The sequence below is a fragment of the Anticarsia gemmatalis genome, chromosome 1 (assembly GCF_050436995.1).
Source record: "Anticarsia gemmatalis isolate Benzon Research Colony breed Stoneville strain chromosome 1, ilAntGemm2 primary, whole genome shotgun sequence".
In the NCBI taxonomy this organism is placed as follows: Eukaryota; Metazoa; Arthropoda; class Insecta; order Lepidoptera; family Erebidae; genus Anticarsia; species Anticarsia gemmatalis.
Window position 1 is genome coordinate 4,460,603 of NC_134745.1, and position 26,239 is coordinate 4,486,841.

At 38.3% G+C, this 26,239-nt stretch overlaps 1 protein-coding gene across 2 annotated transcripts; it reads right to left on the reverse strand.

Annotated features, from left to right (window-relative positions):
* On the reverse strand, window positions 1–25,621 carry LOC142972457 (RNA-binding protein 38-like). 2 transcript variants are annotated; one of them, XM_076113613.1, is made up of 5 exons: window positions 25,138–25,621; window positions 18,168–18,294; window positions 6,001–6,073; window positions 2,800–3,035; window positions 1–2,670 (listed from the first exon to the last, which is right to left on the reverse strand). In XM_076113613.1, exons 1-5 carry the CDS (start codon window positions 25,357–25,359, stop codon window positions 2,543–2,545), a joined length of 786 nt encoding a protein of 261 aa, XP_075969728.1. In that variant the 5' UTR covers window positions 25,360–25,621; the 3' UTR covers window positions 1–2,542. The 2 variants fall into 2 exon arrangements, with proteins under 2 accessions (XP_075969728.1, XP_075969718.1); XM_076113603.1 differs by having other exon boundaries at window positions 1–2,673; window positions 25,138–25,618.
* Between the last annotated feature and the right edge of the window lie 618 nt (window positions 25,622–26,239).

The following is a 26,239-nucleotide window of genomic DNA, read 5'->3' on the forward strand; positions in this document are numbered from 1 at the left end:
TTGTACCTTAAAAATTTATTTTCCATTTTAGAATATCCTATATTAAGTACGATATTATAATTTTAAATTAATTATAACAGTTATTAAGTATGTATTTAATTATTTATTATGAATTCACATTTATATATAGTTATGTAACGCATAATATATATAATTGTGCTTAAAATTACTGTGAAGTGAAATGCACTATTATGGACTGTTCGGGGCTTCGTGCCGTACCGAATATTTTATACAATGATGATATGTGTATATATTTTTGTATTATAAATAACTAAGTACAATATGATATCTGTGTAACAGAAGATGGCCACTTGTATGGCTAACATGGTACTATGTTCTGTTTGGTAGGAATCTATTATATTATTCTACTTATATTAGAAGTATAATGAATGTATATATTTCAATATATTAGACCGAATCTTGCTTTTTACTTTGACACCGCAAATTGTGGCGTTATAAGAGCTTCAATTCGGTCAGTAAATATTTAACAATTTTTATTTATCTTCCACATAATAAATAGTTATCAACATGTAGATTTACAAATATCAACAAAATAAATTACGAATAACAGCATATTACAATTAAAATTAAGCTTACATGCTATATATTGATGATAACTACACGATCTATACCACTAACTTGTACTATGTCGCCGGCCGACACCCCGCCCTGGCGCCCTCCGCGCTCTGGTGAATCTCATTCCCGCGCTAGCAACTGTCACAGCTGCCAACTGATAGGTATAAACAGCCACTCAGGTGATGCATCATGCCTTACACCTCTGCCATGGCCAAAGTAAACATCGCTGACTTAGCGATTCATTATATTTGCCCACTCTACTGTTCCCCACTAGCATGAGATGGCCGGCGACCGTCTATAATTCATTACATTATAATTACATGGACTAGTAATTGAATTATCCTAACTATTAAGTACCCTATACCGCTTTGGAGAACAAATTATAATAATAATTATATTATAAGGGCGTATAGGTAGTGTACAAAAAATATTGTTGTATTTTCACTGAGACAATAATATGTTTCTTACTTAAATTTACATTAATTACTTAGCCCTTTATTGCTCTCCCAAAATCTTAAGCTAAACAATGTCCATTTTAGGACTTATTGAGCAATATGGACATGTTAATACAGAACTAGGAAACCTAAGAATTAACTATGGCGTCTTACAACCAAAGCGAATTAATTAATATAGTAGATAATAGTAGTTTTAAATAGAAGCAAAGATACCATGTCTCGTGTATCTCGGACGACTCTAGCTGTCATAGCAAAAGTGGCTGTTAACAAGCAGTTCGGATTTTATATGGTTTCCTTCCTATATAATAAGATGTGTTCCAAACATTAGTTAGTGCTATGCAAGACTATGTTATTGCGGATTCTTTCATCTTGGAGAACTGTCAATGATAACGTGTTATCGAGGCATTCGTTTAATTCTAAAGCGTCCTATAGATCAGTAACAGGAATAAACTGTTAATTATATCTTAACAAATTAAAAAGCTACGTAAAATGGAAATTATGTATAGGAAGTATAATAATGTAATGATGGAAAAAGGTTTTTCAGTAAACTTATTCTAACATAGCTGTCTGGCAGTTATTGCGATTTACGCTAGAGGCCACTATTATTGATGATTACGAAGAAAAGCATTTTGTTAAAGCAAAACCGTAGGCCAGAAGTATTGATTAAAAGATGATAATTTATATAGAGTCTTATTTTACACCTCTGTAACCTAGAAATAGGTTTATAAATGAATGGGATCACTTCTTATAATGCTTCGGGCAACGTAACATGTTAAAATTTTCAAATTCAACTTAACTCTTGTATTCTCTTTGAATGTTAACCTACGACATGCAGTTCATGCTTTCTTTATTCATATTTATTGTCCTTTAACAGCTGTTTAAAATGTAACTCTCATTTCATAAATAGATATTCGAATATGAAGGGTATCTACTATGAAAATATATCTAACTAATCTTTAAAGTATAAAAATATGTGATGTTAGGAAGTTGAATGAATGAGGCAAGAATATTTCAACATAGCTATCGTTATTGGTGCTTTTTATAAATATACGTACGAATCAGTACGTAATTATTATCTAAGTGGTTCATCACCTATGGACTGGTAAAAGTACCAAGGTCTTATTCCTAAATAAAAAGCTTATAGCCTTTGGTCATTCTTTAACTTTTTGGTTTACGGATTCAACTAGATTATAGACGTTTTAGTCTAAATATTTGGCTTCTCTTTTATCTGTGTTTTATTTTTTTTCTAATGACATGGTTAGCTATCATCTTTATCTACCTAGCGCTCGACAATAGTCGGGCGACTCGCTGTAACAGCTGTGTCATTATCTTTTCATTTAACATTCAGACCTATAAACGTGTGTTAGTAGTTCACGGCTTCATTACTGGTGGTACTTTCTATTTACAGACACTACTGATAAGTCATTGTTTCGTTAAAACTCAGATCTAAATTCCACCAGCGTGGGATCGTGTCATCAGTAATGTGTCCGGGAACTAGTGAGTAGTCAAGTCTATTGCATCCGCGCCTCTTGGAGTTGCGGAGGGTATTGAAGCGGAGGCAGCAGGGGAGCCTGCACTCCTCCGCCGGGGAGCGCGTAGTACGGAGATACGTATCCTGCACCGCTGGCCGCCGCTGCCGCTGCTGAAACGAACACGATCATAGATTTTTAACGAAGAATAAACATATTATTATATTCGAATTAAACTGATAGTTGGGAAATATTTGCATAAGGAATTCTTTTAGTCTATGAAAATGTAAAATACCCACCGGCAGCAGTGGCGTAAGGATCAAATCCCGCGGCTGCGTACTGTTGCTGATAGGCGGCGGCGCCCTGAGCCGCGGCCGCCTGGTACTCGTACAGGTGGTTGGCGGCGGCCACGGCAGCGGCGTGCTGCAGCTGCGGCAGCTGCACCAGGCCGCCCGCGCCCGTGCCCACGCTCGCGCCCACCCCGCTCATCGCGTTCACGTAACTCGGCGTGCCGTACACGTATCCCGGCGACAACCTGCCAATTCATAACATTATCATTTACAAGAATCCTGCATCACCACCGACGTCACAAAGTCCAGCAACTAGAGTAACTGCACCCGTAACATCTTCACGAGACACCCGCGATGCCCCCTCACTACCGATGACTACTGGTGACTCGTAGTGAGCAGACATCGTACAATTAATACTGTTGAACACGTTCACACTCTATACCTAGCCCCAGCAGCCTCGACAGGCACGAGCATCTAGTTTTGTTATGTTAGTAGACATCGATAAACTGTTATCATTATGTAAGTATGCGACGTTCGCCTATGTCGCCGTAGTGGGACCGCCGCCGTGCGTCATTGCCAGAAATTTGAAAGAAAACGTTATAAAAATATACAACGAACGGCACTCCGCCTCGACCGAAATATCCGGACCACTCGGTATTTGCCTACTTATCGCTACATCGGGAACCGTCGAGGAAATTAAGATTTAGATGGCGGTCCATTTCTGTTACGAAATACGAAATAACTGGACGTGGGTTGCTAGGTACAATCATGTTTAGAAACCATTGCTTAAAAATAATTAGGCAGCTCTATGTATTTTCCGAGGAAAACATGTTGGCCTCATTGCATGTTTTTAATTTTATTTTGTAAAATTTATGGTCTGAGACGTTTGCCAATTCAAATTCTTTTATATAAAATGTTATAAGACACTATAAAAATTGTCATGTCTATAAAAATATCTGTAGGTAGGTATAATAGAAGACGGAGTGAAAGAAAATTAGATGATTCAGCTTAATTCTGTGAAGGCGGTCAAGTTGTATGAGAGCATCTCGAGTTAGCTTCCAGTCGCGTCAGCATTCCTGAAGAGCCCTTACACCCTATAGGTACTAGTAACCGTCGCGCCACTTTGCAATCCAATTATCCGTCTTTTTCTATCACTATAACATGCGATAGAGATGGGTTGATTACTGTTTGTTCTATTTCATCTGCAATAGCTTGGTGCGGGATTCAGAGAGCAACACGCATGCGTGCTCCCCGCCCGCCTTGACGCCCCGCCCGCCTTCTACGCCCACCTGTGGTCTACTGCTATACCGCACAATACCTACGCACTTTTACCACTAAACTGTCGTCAAACAAAAATATGAGTCTACTCTACTTCAGGAACTCGTGTATTAAAAGATCCCGTTCGTTAAGTTTTACTTTACTTAATATAATGTAGAGCTTTCTACAGTCCGTTCGTTTTCTAGTATATTTTTGTACAAGAGTTAACATACTTTAAATACCATATAATATAGTAGTAGGTGAAAACAAACAGCATTATAAAACTGGCATATACTCACACAAGCTGAGCTGACACATCTACTAAAATACAAACACAACCACTTACTAGACTGACAGCTAATAGAGGAGTATGTTAGATGCCACTTTCAAGGTTTCTCAGAGAAAGTATATATATATAATTACATAAATGACATGCAATAAGTTATCGCAAGAATTATCACTAAGCTGAGTATACAGTGGACACGTTGGAATACATTAATCTATTTCTAATATAACTGATAGCAGTAACAATGTTCGCCTACATCATTTACGTACATACCTACAGTGTACCTGAGGCCAACACTAGCGTAAACTGTAACCATCAGTTTAATGTCATTAGAATCTTAATCAATCATATAAACTGCCTAGCATTTATATATCTACTAATGACCGTCTTGATCGAACGACTAGTTCGTGGATCAGTCGTCAGGACTTCCAACCATCTACTCTATCGGAAACGAAAACAAAAGCGTTAATTCGATTGAAGCTTTCACTTGATTATATTCCATTAAAACAAGAGTGTCGGTGAATAATATATGGACAGTTGTGTTGGCGTGGCGGCTGAGCATCGATCGGGCGCACGTCAATGTGTAATTAACCGGGACACGAGGCCTGCACGGCACTGATGCCTCGATCAGCACCGGGCAGTACTGGCCATCAATGGGCACTAGGAGCACTAGTAGGCTCTAGGGCGCAGAGGTCGCGGGACAATGCATGTTAGACAGCAGGGCGGCGGCGGCGGCGACGCTGGCGGCGCGGCGGCGCGGCCGGGCGCGCGCACACCTACGCACACACCGCGCGCCTCGGCCGCGCCGCCCCGCCCGCCCGGAGACTTAGTAAGTGTATTAAACGAAATCCACCACCAACAAAACTCAATTCAAATCAACAAAATCTTACACGAACACGGCATAAAACATAAAAGTAAAGAAAACATTGAGTGTCGAGAACGATGCGTAAAGTGTGACGGCGGTGGGCGGCGCCCGCGCCCGACGTCGTCGCCGCCGGCGCCGCCCATGCTCCGGTATAGCTTTGTAAAACGTAAACATTAAAAAACCCAATCGACTAATTCACACCCAAAACGAAAAAAAATCCACTCTCACGCTCACGCTTGCCATAGATACCTATGTGAAAATGTTTGATAATTTAGTCTAGGTGTGGTCCGCCGGCCGCCGCGCCGCTAGCCGTCCGGAGACGCCGCTCGCCTCATCTACCGAGACAAAAGTCAGCAACTATCAGCCATACCGTGCATAGTCTCATCCTACACTCTCATTTCCAGATATATGCGATATGCTAACCCCGAAATAGTTTTGCTGTTCCCGGGGAGAAACCCGTAACCCGCCAATTGTTAGGTGTTTGAGATACTCGACAGATTACCAATTATTTTAGGTACCTACTTATAGGTTAGTACGAAATATGGTTTCAATATTAGGACTATTTTCCTGGCCCCTAAGAATTTTCCTACATGAATGGTAATTAATTCGTTTATTTGTTAGCTAAGACTTTCCATCTTCGGAAAACTTTATTAGTAAAGTCTAAGTCTGATTTTTGTCTCGTGAGATGTATTCAGAGCGGCATGCGGCGCCGCTAGTGCTGGCAAATATCGAAGTGTTGAACCACTGAACATTGATACATGATACAGATATGGTACACAGTTAGCGACCGACGGGCACTTACCCGTAGGGCGACTGCAGCACGGTCGGGTAGCCGGCGCGCACGCCCGCCGCCGCCGCCGCTGCTAAACCGAAACCTGCAACAGACACAACTATTTATAATAATGTCGCCATAGCACCGACATCAAATGAGGTGTCACATAAAGAGGGCACCGAATTCCTCGAAAAAATATATTTACAACATTACTCTTTCATCATTATCGTTGGTAGAGTCGTTATTTTCTGTCTCACTTAACGGAAGTGGCTAGAGCAAAGTCAAACTAAAATATATCACGTTGAGATTGGACCACATCCAAATGTCACAAGAGTCAACTTAGCGCAGGCAGCGTCAGTGTTAATTTCTTTTTATTGCATTGTTAAGTCGCGCGAGGCACCATCTATTTCGGTCGCTCGCCGCCCGCCCGGGCACCGGCATCCAGGGACATACCTCTTGACAAGAAGACGACAAACACTCGCTATAAATGGCTTACAAAGTTTGGCACCGGGCGATGCACGATTACTGAAATGCCTGCTGAGGTATCTTCTACCTTGATACGGTGGTAGCAGCCAAGTCCCGATGCTTATAGCATACCTACGATTATATTCCGCATAGTATGCTTCTATTGTTAGAGGTGGCTACGTGTAGATGTAGCAATTATGTCTAAAACTAAATGATATGTCGTATTTAGGAAATGTGCAATCACAGTAATGACACGTATAAATCATAATCTGTGATTAAAGGCTAATGGGCAGAAGAGCGTAACCTCTGCCGGTCTGTAAAATACATTTGCTATTGTGTGGTGAAATTTCACCGGTGATTACAGTGGATCACATCCGCAGTCACTCCGGATGGTGTCGCGGTTCGTCTGCTGCGAGAGTAGATATGGTGACCTTGCTGCTTCCAATACCATTCGTATATTTCCAACACTTTTGTGACACACGAATAATAAAGTTAGGAAAATTGAATTTTAATCTCATATGATCACATAATGTAGAGTTCTGCGGAAGCCAAATATAAAACGATGCTGTCCCGTCGCGTATCTTTCATCGCGGTCATTAAGTAGTTAATAAAACTATGGTGATCAGTTCCCAATATAGGGGGTTAATCGCGTGCCATACAGTGCGCGTGATGTGCCACCGCATTTGTTCGATCGATGCGATGCCATTTGACGGCCGAGGTCGAACCACTGTCCACCACAAAGCTTATCTTGATTCATTAAATTTTTTCTCTTTCCTTTTATGTCCATTGTTCCATGGCCTAAATGTGGCGCGATGGTCTTTTGTCGCTCGTATGTGACCCAGATAGATTTTAGTCGTAATCGATTGTCAGATACGGTACAATAGCCAAACAGTTGAATTTACTTACAACAATGTAGAACAAATATGACGCAGCGCAAACTCGCTTTGAAGCTAAAACTCCAATGAATCAATGGTAAAGTTTCGTGGAAATTAGTCACGGGTCCACTCGTGAAAAACATATCAGCCGTATGCGTAGGTGTTACAAATAAAGCTTTGTTTTGAATTCCTGTGTGCGTCTTTTTTCAGGACGACTTCTGAGGCTCAGGTCGTCGAACTGCAAAGCCGACAGTAAGTGCTTAACGTCGCTTGTAAGGATTCTACGGAAATACGATTTTAGACGCAAGCGGACTGAGCGGGACAGAAAGAGAGTATTATTATATGTCTAGGTATTCGGCTCGCTCGACGCATGTATGTATTTTCAATGCCATTACCTTCTGTGCAATCTATCTTTACTTATATATCATAAAGTACATAAACATGTTTGATTTCAAACAATTGAAGCATCTCGGAATGTAATTATTTCGTTTACGAGTTCTAGATTTAACACGAAATGTGCTGGTGCCGCCAAAATTTCCCAATAAAATGGTGTAAAACCTTTCAAATTAATATAAGAACCCGGTTTCGTAAATACATTGTAGAATAAATATGTCGTGTTAGTTTATCGGTTCGAGAATAGAACTAGATGTGTCGTGGCCCAGTTTCGTATGGCCAAACTGGTCGAGTTAAACTCACGGCCGTCACGGTTTTGTGAGTTGGCCAGCCTTTGATCTGACCGGTGTCGTCTCCGACTTGGTCCGCCATCAATACGAAACCATTACGATTTATCACATGCCTCTCATGTTCACCGGGAGCGATTAATTACACCCCTCCCCGGCGCGACACCAGTTCCCGGGACACTTATTTTTGGACAAAACACGTGCGCGGCATGAGCCAACGTCGATTTTTACGCTCTCAGCCTTAGTTAAGTCATTTGAAATTACTCTTTTTGTTTAAATTTTAATGATGTTCAGTTGTGTCTTTAGGTCAGTCACATTAATCTTTTAATACTTTCCTTTTTAGCTTAAAGCTAATTTCTCCAGACAGTGGTATAGATATAAAGTAAGTAGGTATGCTTTGTAGGTCCCGACAAAAGATAAGCTGGCGAGGAAAGATGAGGCTCTGGCTCGCTGCCAGAACTGGTGTCGCGGCAGAGTCGGCCGCGACGACGTTCCCAAAACTGCGTATATTTAGACAAAATAAAGAGCGCGCCGAAGACAAAACGAGACGCAACTCTGTTTTATAAATAACCACGTCGTTCGCCGGACGGACTCAGCCTCGCTCGACCAACCTCTGCTCGCCAGCTGTTGTACATAAATAATAATTAAGACACGAAGAAAGCTCCACGCGTCCATCTTTCGAGGATCATCAGATCAGAATAGACAAATTAGTAGAGTGTACAGTCACGTTAATATAAAATTGTAAGTGGCTTAAAGTGTCGCTAGAACCTATCTACGAAGTAGCAGGATTATCGGAGGATCGAAGGGCTTCGTGCGGAAGTCGCGGCCGGGGATCGAGTTTCAGATGGTGACAAAGGGAACGGAACTACTACACTGAAGTGTTCCTGTGAACAGGGTCACTGCACGATGCTACAAGTGAACACAGTCTTGTGCCACTGCCTACGCTCATAGCTCATAGTTGCAACTGCGCTATTTATAAACGTACCTTGGAGGAAAAATAAGTGTACATAAGTTGGTAATATACTTCGTAGCGGCGTGAAATGAACTAAGATTTGGGGCCAGATGCCACACATCCGCATGATACGGAAGACGCTGTTATTTACTTGGACCGCGTTCAACAACTTCGAGGTTATTAGCGTGGCGACGTCGCAAATTAATTTATCTTCGCGCACACTTTACATACGTTAAATCTGGTTTACTTCTAATTCACTCTAAATTCACAAATATCCTTAGACTATATTAAATGTGCATGCGAATGGGTTAACTGACGCAAAATGTGACTTGTCAACTAAATAACATGACTATGATACTAAATTCATCGAATTTGAAACGTAAATATCGAGTAATGCTGTTAATTACAGTCATTAAACGTTTGCCAGAGGACGAGGGTCGGAACGCGGACACGAAAGCAAATACAGTCGTTAACCTGGATGTCTTCCCACCTTCCGAATATAAAAAATACTATCAATCGCAGCCAATAGTAAATAAACAGATTGTTATAAGAGTTTTATTGCTAATTTCTGGTTGAAATCAGATCAAAGCGACAGTGTTTCTTTCTGTAATTACAAGTTTCCTGACAGCGATAGAACAAAGATACATGATTGGTGTGAAGCAGATCGTATCACGGTCCACGCAACCGTCACTGGCTGACCATTATGGCTTCGCTTCATACAATTATAAACGATGCGCGGAGGTATCGATTTGTGACCATAGTTTTTAAGTTCAGTTTCTAAATCCAATCGTATTACAACGTGAACGGCTTTAGGTAGCTACCTACATTATTACTGAAAACGAATGATCTTAGATGGATACTTTAACAATATCTATTATTGATTTGTCACATGTTACGTACACATGTAATTAGGGTTTATTTGTCACATTGATTGCAGGTGCAATGTTGCACAACGAGTATCTACAGCCATACAGATGATAGAACAAAAGTATGATATTCGCCGGGCAAATGTCCAACGGATCATTACGTGACTCATACTATTGCAGAGGGAAATAATCAGCCAACCCAAAATTTACATGGAGAACTAAACACAAAAGTTGTGCTCACACAGACGTAACGATATCGATTTTGAGCGAGCGGCGCGTGCGGACTCATCAGTGCATTCGTCGCCTAAATCCCAAAGTCTGAATAAAAATAGTCGCTGGGGTGTGTTGGCCACCGCGGGGGGCTTGGGCTCGGGCACATGCATAAGTAATGCACAAGCGAAGGGCGGCCGGCGCACGCGATCCGACTGCAATGCCAAACACAGGGACAACCCCTTCTGAAGTATTACGAACACCACAAAGGGCCAAGCCATCCATTAATCAATGATGACTTACACGCTCAATGCTCAGTTCTTAAGTAGGATATAATGACATTTAAGACTGCTCTAATTGCAGGCAGAGAGAGACAAATAAGGCATTACAGAACTAAAGCCCACGTTGGCTCCACAGAAGAACATTTCAGAATATTTTTCCGTTATAGCGCCTCAAGCTATCATACAAATAAATAATTCAACAGAACTGTTTTAAAATCCAATCTTGTTTATTGACGTCAACAGTTAATTTTCATAAGTTTGAAATTTAAAATAGAGTCCGGTGTAAATAGAAAAGCATGTAGATTTATCAAATGATCTGTACGAGATATCGTTGATAGATAGCGCTATTCTATTGAAATAAAAATTGACCGGCCATGACGATTGTAATTCTAGTAATATTTCGATAAATCTACCTAAACATAGGAATGAAAAACATACCATGATGAAAAATTGTAACGTATATTACGTGGATATAGATCTAACACATAGCTGGAATGTTCAGAAAGCGACCTTTTACATTGCCTTTACGATTTCCTAGGTTTATAAACTGAAAATATCTGATATCTGACAAGTAAAGTGCAGTCGTTTGGTTGCGACAGACGTAACATGTAATTATTGGTATGAAGGCTAGACAGCGGTGGAATGCTTTCTATTGGAAGGTTTTCATAGACAGGTGTGAATCGATTAGTGCGGTGCTCGTTCCACTCAATAATTCATAGTGTCGCCCCGTATGTTTGGACAAGTGGCCCGTTCGGCCTTCATCAACACGCCCATATAATAAAACTTTAACAATGTTTTCATAATCGACGCCTGGCCGCTCGAACGCCTGAAATCGTCCATTGGTAACCACCACGATGTATTTAGAAACTGGGCTACACCTTACCGCAGCAGTTAGCGTGTACATAATGTACGTAAACATGCCTACCGCCGCGGACAATGTAACAGCAAAACTCATTCTCATTATATTGTGTTGTGTAACAAATAAAGTCACCTAATCAAACAGTAATTGTGGTGTGTCGATACAAAAACAACTGTGCGCATGTGATCGCGATACCTCACCTACAACTTACACGGCTGAAAAATTATCCAACAAAGTTATTAAATGTCATAAAAAACGAGTAACTATCTAACTTTACGTAGTAACAAATATAGATGATAAAATGATTGTTAAACAACCCCATCCCATCATAGCACACAATTAAAATGATGAATTTTATCCTTATTTGAAGTTATTTTGAATTAAAATGTTATCTACTAAGTATATTACTTACCTAGTAACATTTTAATTCAAAATAACTTTAATAAAGTGCCTGCTGCGTTAGTTTCAAGAACACAACAAATTACTTTGTGTTGTTTAAAAGCAGCAATTACATACTCCATTATATTGCTTTCACTACATTAGTTTTAAAATAGATTTGTTAAGTACGAGTAGGTATAAATGAGTAAGCTTTTAATTTCTTTTTATAAAGTTTAATCATTACTGTAGTTCGTATAAAACGATATCGATTCCCTTCAACATGCTCGCATTGCTTATTTATATTGGCGCGAGCCGCGATGCGCGGGCGCCGAAGACAGACACGCCGTTACGCCTCCATCAAAGCCGTTCAATGGATTTCCATAAAAAAATATTATTCTATATTAATCTAAACCAGACAAGACTTAGCCGAACAAGACGGATTTCACTTTTGATTTTGAAACTGAAGCCAAGTTTCGTCCGTGAACAGATAACTTACAATCTCATATATTATTCAATTATTATGCAAACACATTGTCATTTAAATTCTGTTGTTTTCAAGTTATCGTCACAAAAACAGATCGTATTTTTTTATAAACTTAGCATTTGTTTGGTGTCACCGTGTGCTGTGCGCATGCGTCTCTTTCACAGAAAATCGCAGCCCCTTTGTAACGGTTACGGCTGTGCTGCACACATTTTATAATGGAGAGAAACGGTCTCCCTAAAACCGGCCTAGTCAACGGTCACTTCTTTTCAAAAGCTTTGTAACTGAATCTAGATTGTTGAGAATGACTCGCTACACTGGTTTCGACTGCACGCAGACTCTGGGAATGTTATTTCAATGTATTTTAGTATAAAGGTACACGAATGAAGGGCTCCATAAACAAATACAATGTGCCGCTGGCGTTGTGTGTAAACCAATTTTACAAGACACAGAATGTAGACTAAACAGGGTATGCGGCGGCAGATTTAATGCGTTTCCCGCACTGTTTCCAGTGCTGCGCTAAAACGAAACTGTTTGAATCAGACATGCGCACTGGCTACTTTCAGAAGAGGCTCACGGAGATACGAACAATGAAATTATTTGCTCGAGATTTGAATACTTGAGCAGGAATTGAAGTCTTACTACTTAGCAACCTTCAAGCAGCTTAAAAACTTAGGATTCCAATAAAAACATTACAGATTTTCTATTATGTTAAATATCTGGGAATCTTGACCTGGCTTTTCAAAGCAAAATGTTAAGAAAAGAAAGCTATTACACAAATACATCGAGTTATGAATCATGTCACAAAAATGCTCCATAAAAAATGTGGCTGATTTCTGTGTACAGGTGCTTTTTGTGCTCAATGTAGTTTAGAAGCAGCAGATTAACTTTGTCAAATTGTCGTTTCAATTTCGAAAGCTACGTCATAATGTAGTACAAAGAGAATGAAAATGAAAACGAAGTAAACAATGAAATCCAACAAATCGCTAAAGCGGTAGGGCTGCCACGCGTGGTGGTCGCGACGCCTGCGCAGTGCGCATATCACAGGGAACGTGGCATATGGCGTAGCCGGTATAGCGAACCAGGTGTCTCGTCATGCGCGCCCGCACCCATTGTGTGGCACCCCTCCCCGCGGGGCCCGCGCAACTGTTTTCAATGTGTGCACTACCCGACACATCAACAATGCCGCGACCTCCACTCAACGTAGCCGTGCCGAGGATGCGGATCCATTCATACGCTCTTTAAATTTTTCTCAGACATCTGACAAAGATTCGGCGATCAGCTGTTCCCGTCGTGAATAAACGGGTTTCGCTAACGGCCGTTTTAGATCTGGATTGACGGGAGCCATTCAAGATCAGCTGTGATATACAAAGCCGGTGTGCAAAATCTCAGCTTTATGGGTTACTTGTATAGGATCGGAAGATTAATGCAGCTGATGTTTATTTGATGCCGTTAAACAAACACTGCTGAAAACCTTTCATATTTATAGGTATCCAATACATCAGTAGGAAGTGCAAGACAACAGAACATCGTGCACATAATTTGGACGCGCAAGATTGGCGTGACGTCCGAACCGTTTGACAAAATTACATAATATTTCCACGGACACGTTCAGCTGCAATCACTTAACAACTGTAATGATTCTTTTGCATGAAATTATATGTCGCACGGGTTGTTATCAAGGCATTGTTGATTGCGTATGTGCGGAAGTTTCATTATGCCGTGTCATTCATGTAAGTCGCTTACTGACCATGATGGCCGACGTTTATAGTAAATTGGTTTATGTGCTGAATCGTTTGAATGTCTGCCAATGTGCACTGCGCTCGGCCCGAACAGATTCGTCACAGAAATTGTAATTACACTAATTGCATGAATGAAATAGTTATCATTCATAAAAATTAATTCTGGAGGCGTTTGAACAAATTGATGCGCCTTAAATCTTGGGTTCAAATCAAAATAATTAAGAGAATTAAAGTCGGTACCGCTTGGGTCTAGAAGCGTCGTTTACAAAAGGTCGATTGTAAGACTTTAGCAAAATATACAATATCATTTCTGGGAAACCAACTTATGACCCCGTCCAGGTATGTTCCCAAAAACAGTCTGAAATCTTCATGGCTTATTTAAAAACTCACGCGAACATAGAACTTTATACTTCAATCGTTTCCAAGAATAATTAAGCACCATTATATCGGAGTCATAAGTGTGTTTATGTTCGAAGTGTTATAATGCTATTGTTAAAGATAATATTTCATATCCAATGCTGTGGTGCATAACGGCCGATCAACAAGCCATTCATTGTAACGGTCCTCTATAATCTTCAACACTTAGGCCTGTAGGACGATATTCTTACTGTATTTTTCTCAAATGGAATGGAGACTTTAGTTTACTTTGATCTTTCCATAATAGACACTTATGACGTCAACTTGGTACATTTTTGCAAGCAGCTCTCGACGTTTTATGTCTTAATTTAAGATCCCTGGTGGTAATGGTTCATGATGTGTAATATTAGGTTTATTGCAATTCGTGACAGGAAGCTGTCTTTTAAATAATACGTTCTTTATCTTGCATCAAATATGTAAATGCTGTGATTACATAAAGGTTACAGTATGTCACCTTGCAAGGGTTGCGGTGCATGTCCGTGGGGCGCAATCAATTAGCGAGCCGCGTATACCGAGCACTTCCGTTTCCGAGCGTTTAGGGACTTCCGGCGGGGGCGGGAAGGCTCGCTCCCCATATTACACCATACAACCAGCTGTATACAACCTCCAATCTAATCCCACCTTTAAACTCCTGTTAATAAGGTTCGAAATTAATTAGTGGTTGTAGTGTATCCTGTAACGTCGGTAGTACTAATCACAATCTTGTTCGACACGTCACCACAGAATGCAATAAATTAATTGTCCTGCACATTAGTTTGTAGACAGATTAAGTTTTATATTTAATCATCGTTGATTTATTAGCGCGACGTGATTTATGATAACCTCATTATATGTAATTAATCTTATCTTGAGATTAGGATTCGCCGTACAAAAGCGCTGCATTTTTGTGACGTTGAAACAAAATATGATAGCTACAGAACATAGCACGTGTGTGTTTCCAAAAGTCTAAAGTCACTGGAACTTTCACTAAGTACACTCACTTCACCGCCAAATTAAAGCATTGTACTTAGACATTAATCTTTTCTTTACGATCAAAATAGTTTTTTCTAATTTCTCATTCATTGTTCTAGTCTGGCTTTAGTCGAACATATTTCAGGCATGATCGTTTTTCAAACAGTTTACAGGTAATTGCTCGGATCCAAAATTATCTTAAATTAGTTTATACTTATATGTGGTCCAAAAAGATAATAATATCTTTCAAAAGATCTACCTTGACATTATGATTATTCTCGCATCCTTATAGATTACATAAACCAAGTACTTTTGTCACACGAACGATCTCAACATCCATTGTTATTAAAACATTCTTCTAAGTGCCTACACTAAGTACACACGTACAAACGTTTCCTGCCATTCAAACACTTTATTAAATATCCACATCACTACACTCAGAGATAAACATTGAATGTTGTTATCAATCGTTATCAGATCGCTATCATAATCGAACGATATAAATACTGCCCACTTGTATGGTAGCGGTAATTAATTATATATTTCTCATTATTTGGGATTCGTTAGTCATCTGTGCATCAGGCGTATCGTTTTATAGCATCCGTTGACGTGGTCATGGCTGTGATTGGACTTATTTATTTAATTTGTCGTATGGAAAGTGAAAAGATTATTCGTCGATAAAAAACTGCTAAACTCAAAAGTTACTTCCATGCTTCATACAATGAACAGGGTCCGCATTTCTATAGAGTATATATAGAAGATCTGTAGTACCCACATGGACTCCGATTATCTAAATCTGTTACCGGAACATCCGACCTCAAGATCACGGCTTGTGGCAGCGCCACTGTTTTCATTCTACATTAAAATCGAGCAAAATTGTCAGACCCGCGGGTTCAAAACTACCACATTAGAATATATTTTACAAAGTTTTAGTCAGTTGCCATTAACATACATAAATGTTAATGTGCCAGCACATGTACGTCTGACCCCCACGATGTTCATTGTATCACACACGAAGCGATCTCACAATTTTTTGTCTGTTGACAACGACTTGGAAAACGAAGTAAAAAAAGGTATCACGTGTACATACAAGCAAAAAATGCTCCTTTTACAAACAGCTGAGCTTTGATAAGATTCCGGAGCGCGGGAGACAACCCTTGATAATGTGATTTCTAGGTACTGTAGCATAATTTTTATATTACAGAAATATCAAAATTTACTGCTTATCATTAACCGAAGATTAGTCTGATTAGTGCGAATAATTTCCTTCTAACAGCTACTTAATCAAATGTAACATCAATTAGAGGTGTGTTAATGAAAACTGAAAACTGTCAGCTTGCACCATTTATTTAACAAAATATATTTTTGTTAGAAATCTTTAAGTGAAAGGATAATAAGTTAGAATTTCTTATTGTCTCCTTTGCACTAAGAAGCTTGCTTAAAAAAGTCTTTGTTTTGACGATTTCAATTTTAAAATTTCGTCATCGCAAGGCTAAGTTCAGTATTTTTTTAATTGTTCATTCGTTTATCACGTTAATGACTTGGTCACAAAATAGAGACCATTGTTTTGTTTAGTTTTGCATATTATCGTCGTCGTCAATTGTTTCACACCTCTAATCTCTAGTTTTTGTCTGCGAGTACTGTTACAATTTCGTCTCTCAAGAGGTAAAGCGAATATTTGTCAAAAAAGAGTCTCACAATATATCCGATTTCACTACCAGATCATTATTTATATTCACGTACAACGATTGTGCGTGCGAAGTAACAAAACAATGCCATCAAAAACATTCTGTAAAAACCTCAAGTCTCGCCGTAAAAAGTTGTGAGATCTATATAATACCAAGTCGATTAATCTATTTAGTCTCTACTTAAAGGACCTTCTGTCTTAAGTTATTACGTATGTTATTATCATGCCAATTTAAAAAACATACCTCTAAAACAAATAGACCGACCTGGCCATCGCATGATTTGATTATTAGTATGTATCACACTACACAGCACGACGAGAAGTTAATGCTCCTGAAATGTTAATGGCGAATTTGTGTTTTCTTGCGATGACCAAGTCGATCTATTTGTTTTAAAGGTATTTTTTTTTTAATTGGCATGATAATAACATACGTAATAACTTAAGACAGAAGGTCCTTTAAGTAGAGACTAAATAGATTAATCGACTTGGTATTATATAGATCTCACAACTTTTTACGGCGAGACTTGAGGTTTTTACAGAATGTTTTTGATGGCATCTCACTTCTTTTTGTAGTGCGAATAGAGCAAACATAAGTCCAATTTGTATGGAAAGCCGTATTTTTTTCATAATTCAACATATTTTCCTATGGGAATGTTGTTCAGTTTCATGGGCTAAACACCCTTACCCACCCTATACCCCCTCCCGTTATGTCTCATATAGTAGATACATATTTACACCTATTTATTTTATTTTCTACAGAAATAATAATTTAATTCATTAACTGCAAATGTAACCTTGTAATCTTATACATTTATATGGGATTACAAAGTTATTGTTGCAGTTAGTGTATTTAGAAAACTTGACCGAAATTAGAAAATATTGAAATTTTCCCATGATTAAGACACTAAACCCTATTTGTATTCTAAATTTTAAGCTTCTAAGTCTGCTAGAAGTACCTTAGACTTTTGATGATCGGTGAGTCAGTGAGTCAGTGAATCAGTGAGTGACAAAATTCAAAATTTTAACAAGTTGTCATTCTTAAACTACTGGTTCAAATTGACTGAAATTTTAAATATACCGTGTTTATACAATGACTGATTAGTTGCTGAAAATCCAGGCTTCTTGTTTTATTCACTACGAAATTATAGGGGTGTCAAAAATAGCCCGAATTGCTTCGAGAAAAGGATGTTACGGCCGTGCCGCTTTTTTTTTGCTCGACTTGCGGGGGCACTTCCGTGCCCCCAGATATTATTTTGAAAAGTAAGAATGAACACGCCTGCGCTATGTCGACCTATTTCCTCTAAGCAACTGTTTCTTATCATGTACTATTGATAAGGTAATCGAGTCACTAACTTGGCGCCAGGTTCCCTCTTGGTTTCGCTCCGAGGATGGCAAGGTTGACGTTTGCTTTCCTGCCGTCGATGATTGGATTGGGGTCCTTGCATGCTCTCTCCGCCGCCGCCCGATCACCCATTATCACCTGCGAACAATTGTATTATTCAGTCTCGCTTGTATTTCATGAAACTTTACACTGAATCAATTTAAATATCAAACAAGTTGAGGAATGACGTCGCATCGGCATTACCTATTGTAATGCATGCGCATGCCGCGGGTCGCCACCTTTTCGGTCCCACTCTACAACCGACCAATTCTAAATGACCTTCCGTATGCCTCGATTTAGTTCGAACTACAAACTATTTGAATACATGAGTGTGACATGCGGGAGTTCTGTTTGTAATGGTTCACGGAGCTCAAGCAAATGCTTGATGGCCTCCAGATATTGAAAGTCTGGAACAATTGAAAATTCAAATGTTCCAACGGGTGTATTTTTTTAGAAGTGAGTATAGAACGATTTGTATTGTGTTAAATTTATGTAGGTTTCAGAGCGAAATTTCCATAGCATTGGGAGAATAAGATAAAACGGATTCAATCGGTTGCGATTTAAGTGTAACAGTATACTTTCATAACTGTTGCATAATAATATGAAGTTTAAACTGTAAAACACGGCTGAATTTCAGGACTTCAATAAATACAACTCCTTCACCTTTCAATGATATTCACCGACAATCGCACATTGAACAGAAAATTCATCGAATTTACGAATATAGTGAGTATTGTATGCAAATTGTTCTTCGATAAAAGAAACTGTGTAATTATATGAATCGGTTAGGTGCACAGAGTTCTATAACGTTTGTAAACCATACTAATCGGAGTTAGGTGCGGCGGGCGATAACGAAAACTATCAACGTTTGAACTAACAGCCCGTTAGCTGATTGCCGGTCGCTATTGGCTGTGTTTGATTGTTTTGCCGAACTTATCTATTAATAGCTGCAAGCGTAAATACTTTTTACCCGCAAATCCGCGCTCTTAGAAATGTATGTCGTATCACTCTAATTAAAGAACTCATTAGTAATGCTGATACGGGTTTATTGTAGGATGAATAGGTTTTATTTCAATAACCTACTCAAGAGAGAAGTAAACCTATCAGCAGAATAACATAGTATTTTATTTATTATCACGAAATAAGTTGTTCATAATTTTTCGATGCAACTGTGAAGCAATCGAAGCGCCCTTTCATTTACTACTTACGCCTTAGAAACAAGTTTTCGTGTATGATAAAATGCCACACATAACGATACAAAACACGTATGAAATTACAGAAATAGTACTGTGCGTCTTAAAACTGTAATGTGGCAAAAAACAAGCATGTTTCCTGTCTAGCGATAACAGTTCAGTTTTTTTCTACCAAGTAGCAATAGTAAGGAGCTTGTACTGTTTTACTAATCTACAGATAGTAAGTATACAATTAGCTATTACTAACTAGCACCCGGGAATTCGTCCGCATTAAATAGAACACCCGGGATAAAAAAGTAATCCATGATTATGTCAGTAAGCAACTGTCAGATTTCATCTAAATCCCTTTAGATTTTTTTGGTACAACATAAATATTATAGACATTAATTTTTATGTTTATAACATTAGCAAACAATAGTAGAATTGTATAGCATACAATGAATTTATTATTAACATATTTAACATGAAACTTGTTAATAGCATGCAGTACAATATTTGCCGTGAGTGACCTTTAGTACGTGACTACGTGTGTACGACTGAAAATGTAAATGATTCAAAAATATATGTTTTCTCACTCTTTCTAGTAAAAACTTTAAGCAGTTTGAACTTTTATTTAATTAATTTCTGCAGTCCGATATCTTAGTAGAAAGTCTAGAGAGCCTTGTACGCAAGATTCGCAGCTGTATGCAACATTCAGAATTTAGAACTTGAGTGACCCGCAGGTTTAAGCAGCTGAAAACGGCCTGACTGATACATCTACTTTATATTGTATACTTTCATATACATCTATTATATACTTTAATTACACATCAGTACTAATTACAATTAAGACAGATCGTCTTTGCCATAGATCTATACTAATTGTCGAAATATATCACATAGGAAGTCCATTTACTTTCACAGCTACTGAATCATATTATAATTTTACCTACAAATGTTAACATAAATAGCTATCTTTAGATGGTTATCTATAATACTTATAATGCCAGGGTATCGTCGCCAGTAATCGTTACGCGGCAATTAATCAGATTGCACTGATTATTAAATGCAAACTAACCTACGTCATGACTAGTTTATTTTAACTTTCGATCATTCAGTTATATGAATATCGGATAGTTTGACTGTGAGATTCTTCATACATTAAATGTTAAGGAATAAAAAAAAATGCTTTATTTACGATATCTGATAATGCAATAGTCTCTAAGAAAACAATTATATTTTATTTATATTGAATATATTTTAAATTCAAGTCTAATTTTGCCATAAATAGTTTTTGTTTGTTTAAAATTCCAAATTGAACAATTATAAAAGTCTTTACTTTTCAACAATTCTAAGCGTATTTTTCCGCTACTCTAAAATCCAAAGTTCATCTTCAAAACTTACAATGCGTACAGAAATTAAATAATTTTACATTAAACAAAGATTAAAGTAATAAAAGAAAAGACAATACATTTTCTTGAAAGTGCGGTTACGCCAATGAGGTCTACGGCGTAGCCCGTAGCCACGGGAGGCGTGCCGGAGATCCGCCCATATCAACCTCTACACCACACGATCGACCACAATTAACTAATTACCAATACAAACTAGTTGTTAAGTACTGTAATGTATTAAATAGGTGGAATATTTTATATCAACACGGGTAAAATATACAAATAGCATATTGCAATATTTTTTTAACGTTGCAGCAATTTTCCTTATGATTTAAAAAACCAATGATTTACAAAAATAGATATGGAACACAAAATCCTTTTTTTTATGCAGCAAGTTTTTTACGTCTTTATAGGTGCTATACAGGAAAATACGAGCTACTAGAATTAGAACTGGCTTGAAAACGATTCGATTGGTCTTATTATAAAAAAACAAAAACAAAAGCGAGGTCCGCATCACGAATTATATAATGACGTCATAAGGTAAAAAAGTCTAAAGTTCTGTATAGTATATATCGGCAACTAAGCACTATACAGATAGTAGGTACTATAATATCGCTAACTAAAAAGTTTAGCTGCTATAGCTACAAAGTAAATGAAATCACAACTTAGTTGAAGTTTTGAAACGTAGCAGGATTGCTTTTTGTTTGGGTCGAAGACTGGTAAAAGTTTGTAATATAACATAACTATAATTTAGCAGTAGTTCAGATCCAAAAATGAAATGACGACATAATTATGTATAAAAAAAATCTGTCAAAAATCCACCTGCTAGGCTAACCAATACTTAGTCAGAGATACATTTCCTCTAAAACAGCCTTTCTAAAGTAAATATTATGCATTATTGACAGGTAGTCGTTGAAGTGTTTTTACTTTTTAAACGGTATGTCAAAGTTCATGGCCATTACTATACAGCCAGACACTTGCAACAATCATCCGAGATGATGATAAGGTCAAGTAAATGTTCGTGTATTAAAACCTTATTATAAAAAAGTTAGCGCAATCGGTGAATGTCCAACATGTGGGTATATGAAGATTATTGTAGATACAATATTTTTATAACATGACTACTTATGAATCACTTACAAGAAGAAACGTTTGTGACAAGTCATTCGTACTTGCATTTTCCTATAAGAATTGATCAAATGTGAAGATTAAGCTCCGGTTTTACTTTTCTGGATAAGCATTTGGCTAGTTTATCGGGCGTAATTTTTTTATTCATGAGACCTGAACGTAGCCCTTATCTTCTTCGGAATACAGAACAATAAAGAAGTAAAAAACAGTAGTAAACTGTAATTTTTCAGAATTGTGCGAGTAGAGTAATAATTCTACTTTAAACCATTAATTTAGTATCTAAATACGTTAAGCTATTAGTTATTAGTTCTAATTTATCCACAGACATGATATAAAAACATATTTATAAGACAGACGCTTGAGAAGCCTCCCTTACCATATGAAATAAAATAATATCCTAAAGCGGATCTTTACAGTTTCCTTTAGTAAAATAAACAGGCATTGAATTAGCCAACATCGGATCCTGTTCACAAAACTATCGGAAAAACCTTAAGAAAACAAGAAACATTAGTATCAATGACCCGTGAACATTTATTTAAACAAACAAGCCTATTGAACGATGAGAAATAAATGAATTGTTTAAGATCACACGGTGAAGGAAGCTGCAATGTTCCCAAGTTAATATTAGGACCAAAGCGAATTGAAGATATTTACATAAGATCTAGAGTTGTTTGCCATGTTTTAGATTAAGATAACAATAGTTCTTGTTAAATGCAAACATCCTAACAATTTTCTATGAAATTACCATGCGGGAATAAAATAAAATTCTGTAAATAAAGGGATATTTTACGAATACCATGAGATAATATTTTCTTCCCGGAAAGTTTAGCTTTACTTTTTAACACACTGTAAAAGAAAAACCAGAAACATTTAGCTAATGACCTAAAGAAGTAAGCTTTTTTACAAACACAAAAACGTTCTAATTAATTTGTTATCATCCATGCTATAAAGTAGACTTAGTACTATACATTTGGAAGTTGTACAAACGTTCTTACTAATTAAGAGAATCGCAAAGCAATCAAAGAAGCCGATATTCTTTTACCCTTGATCTTTATCTCAATGTTTCTCAACGCGTTCTAATCAAACTTTATTTTATAACCAAGTAATCTAGTTACGTAACATAAACTTAAGTAGCATAGTGAAGAAATGGAAGTTAGATTTATTGATATAATGTATTTTTTATGGTCGAGTGAAGTGACCTACTTTAAATAATATACTTAGCCTAAACTAAGACGGAAAATAAACTTTCGTAATTTTAGGCCCTAAAGTTAAGTTTTCGCCCTTTCACTTTCATAATAACTAACTAACCAAAATAGGTACGTTTATATCAATAAAAATATTTATTTGGGCCAATTGATTGCATGGACCGATTGAATTCGATAACGATTGCAATAAGTGTCATCATATTATAACCCGTTATCTCTACGTATAGTTAACTGATTAATTCATCAAACAATAGTTTTATCTTTACCTAACGTTTTTTTTTAACTTTTTACATCATCTATTTGTTTCTAAAAAGGTTACAAAACTTTAAAAACACTATTTCTTTTATTTCAAAAATAGAAAGTAGCAAAGAGGTTTTAATTAAAATTAATTATTCAAATTTGGAAGTAAAGGGTTTAGTTTTAACCGTGTGGCATGTCATGTATTGCATTAGTAGGTGTCGTTAGATGGCCGCGGTACGTACGACCCGTACGGTATCAGATGACACTCTTTTGTTTGACACAAGTACTCCAGCACGTCCCGCCTGAAGCCGGTCGCTTCGACCCACCGGCTATGTAGAGCACAGGGACGACGCAATAACATGCTTGCAGAGTTAACTCCAGAACGACGAAGGGACTCGTGATGTAACTTTAAAACTTTATTTGAAAAGTTGCATTTTAGCCTGCGTACTACGAATTTCTGTACTTTCTCTGATTTTAAGTAAACAGGAATGCCTAATGAAATTGCATAAACATATTTTTACAGACTTAAGTTCTCAATGTCGCAGCAAAAATGCATACATTTAAGATATATGCGCAGAAAGTAAATGCTGAAAAATTATTGTCGCGTTGTTTCATTAATTTACAAAACATTCATAAATGATAAGTGTAAATAATTTGTTCAATGATATTAACGAAACTTGTTTGTCTTTGTTAACTTTTTTATTCAAAATATTTAATAGACAATCATCTTCAACAAAAAAAGAACAAAATTGTTACCATGTTTGGCGTCTATTTGGCATTAGGCTAACGATAGTAAATCGTATAACTCAGATGATGTGCATAAAAAGTATAAAAACAATAAATAACACAAATCAATAGGTCAAAAAAGCAATAATTGCCTACAATATAAAGTTTACAACAGCGAGGTGAAACTATTCGATAGTTTATAACACATTTTGTAGTTTTAAAGTGTTTGGAACGATGAATTGCGATTATTACAGTTATTTGGATGTGACAGCGAGGGTGCTGCGCGTTCCCTCTGACTCCAACCCACCCTTGCACGAATTGAAAATGGGGTTGTGATTCATTTCCCACGAGCCCCACGCTGCACTAAACAAAAAGCCTCAAACTTTATTACATTTAACTGGTTGCATTGAAAAAAATGCCATTCACTGCATCTGTTGCTTGGATAAAATTGTCTGGCGAAAACGCTGTTCGACAAGCAATCATCGAATTATACTAATTCGTTCTTCACACAGTAATTACCGCCAAATTATTGACGTCTTATTTTATTCTGCAACACCCATTAGAAACATTAAATGTCTGAATATTTGAAATTTATTGTGTCCGTGACATTTCTTTAGTTGGCACACTGGCAAATATTAAATTTTACGCATGACATGGTGTGAATATCGTCAGAAATGATGATGATGATGCATCTTAAGGGAATTGCGCATCACGTCCTCTATTTTCAGTAAGAGCTTTGTTTGACATTTATACCTGCGTTGACCAACTTCCGTGTTTGATGTAATTTCGCGATATACCTTGTATGTATGCATAGTACATGTAGTTACTTAGCCGCCGGTGGGTTAGGTATAATGTAGGTAGCAATGAGGTGCGATAACGCGCTAACTGTGCGATACGGTCGGTGTTTCAGTGCCGAGTTGCCGACACGAGTCGACTGCGCACGAGCATTTAAGTTTACGTGTCAATTCAGTCCCATATTACACCTTCGTTTCATGGGATGTAGGTTTATGATCTCCATCCGTTGAGCCCGAAATCTGAGAGACTCGAACAGCATGGGAAACAGAATCAAAATTAACTTACGAAGCCATATCCTCTGCTCTTGCTGGTCTGCCTGTCCGTGATGACGACCGCTTCCTCGATGTCGCCATACACAGCGAAGTGTTCCCTGAGACTCTTGTCGGTGGTGTGGTAGGGCAGGCCTCCGACGAAGAGTTTGGTCCAGGTGGTGTCCTTCTGGCCGGGCAGCGCGCCCAATGCCAGCAGCCCCTCGGGCTCGGCCGGCAGAGCGCCCGCCATCAGCATGCCTTGCACCGCGTCCGTCGCGCCGGCCACCGTTGCACTCTGCTAACACTGTCACTGCGGCCGCTGTCGCGGTCTACCAGTCTACGAGCGGCGCGAGTGTGTAGGTTAAGTTACAGTAGTAAACACTGGTGCGTGCGCAGCGACCGGTCGTCGTGGTGGTTGAGCGCGGACTGATGCTCGGTCGAGGCGCACGTGGCGCTCCGCTACTAATTTTAGCCCCCGCCGCGCCCCCCTCGTCACCAGATGCGTCGCCATCGCCACCGTCCCGGCCACATGCGTTGCGTGCCCTACCATGCCCTACTGCCTGCTACCCTCCACTCACGCTTAATGATATGCCTCGTTATCACAGCCGTGTACCTCCTTGCTTCACACTAACTTCATCGTATCGCAAACATAATTGCAACCTAGACAACTCACTACTGAACTTAATAATAGAAGAAATACTTTTACCGGGTTGCTTTTACGTGAAATAATACAATTGTTTACCTCACCCGATACATTAGAGTTAATAAATAATTACAGGAATTCATCGATAACAGTGAACTTTATCGCGTTTTTATTATGAACTCGAGTACCAAAATAATGAAAACTAGGTCATTGGATCCCAGTGATGCATAGAGGTGCACGCGTCGAACACTCTCCTGTGTCGTAACATGTAACTTGCGATAGATAAGGTAGTTTTTAACGATGAGCAGCATCCTGTATAGTAATCGTTCTGTAATGTTCAATTAAATTAAAGTATGTTAAATAAATTGCTGAGTAATATTTCGTCCGGGACTCAAACCCACGACGACCAGCGCAATAGTAGAAGCCCGGCGTAGCGACCACTTCATGAGTTACGACCTAACAACCTAACAGGTAGGTGTCTAGGTGACAATTT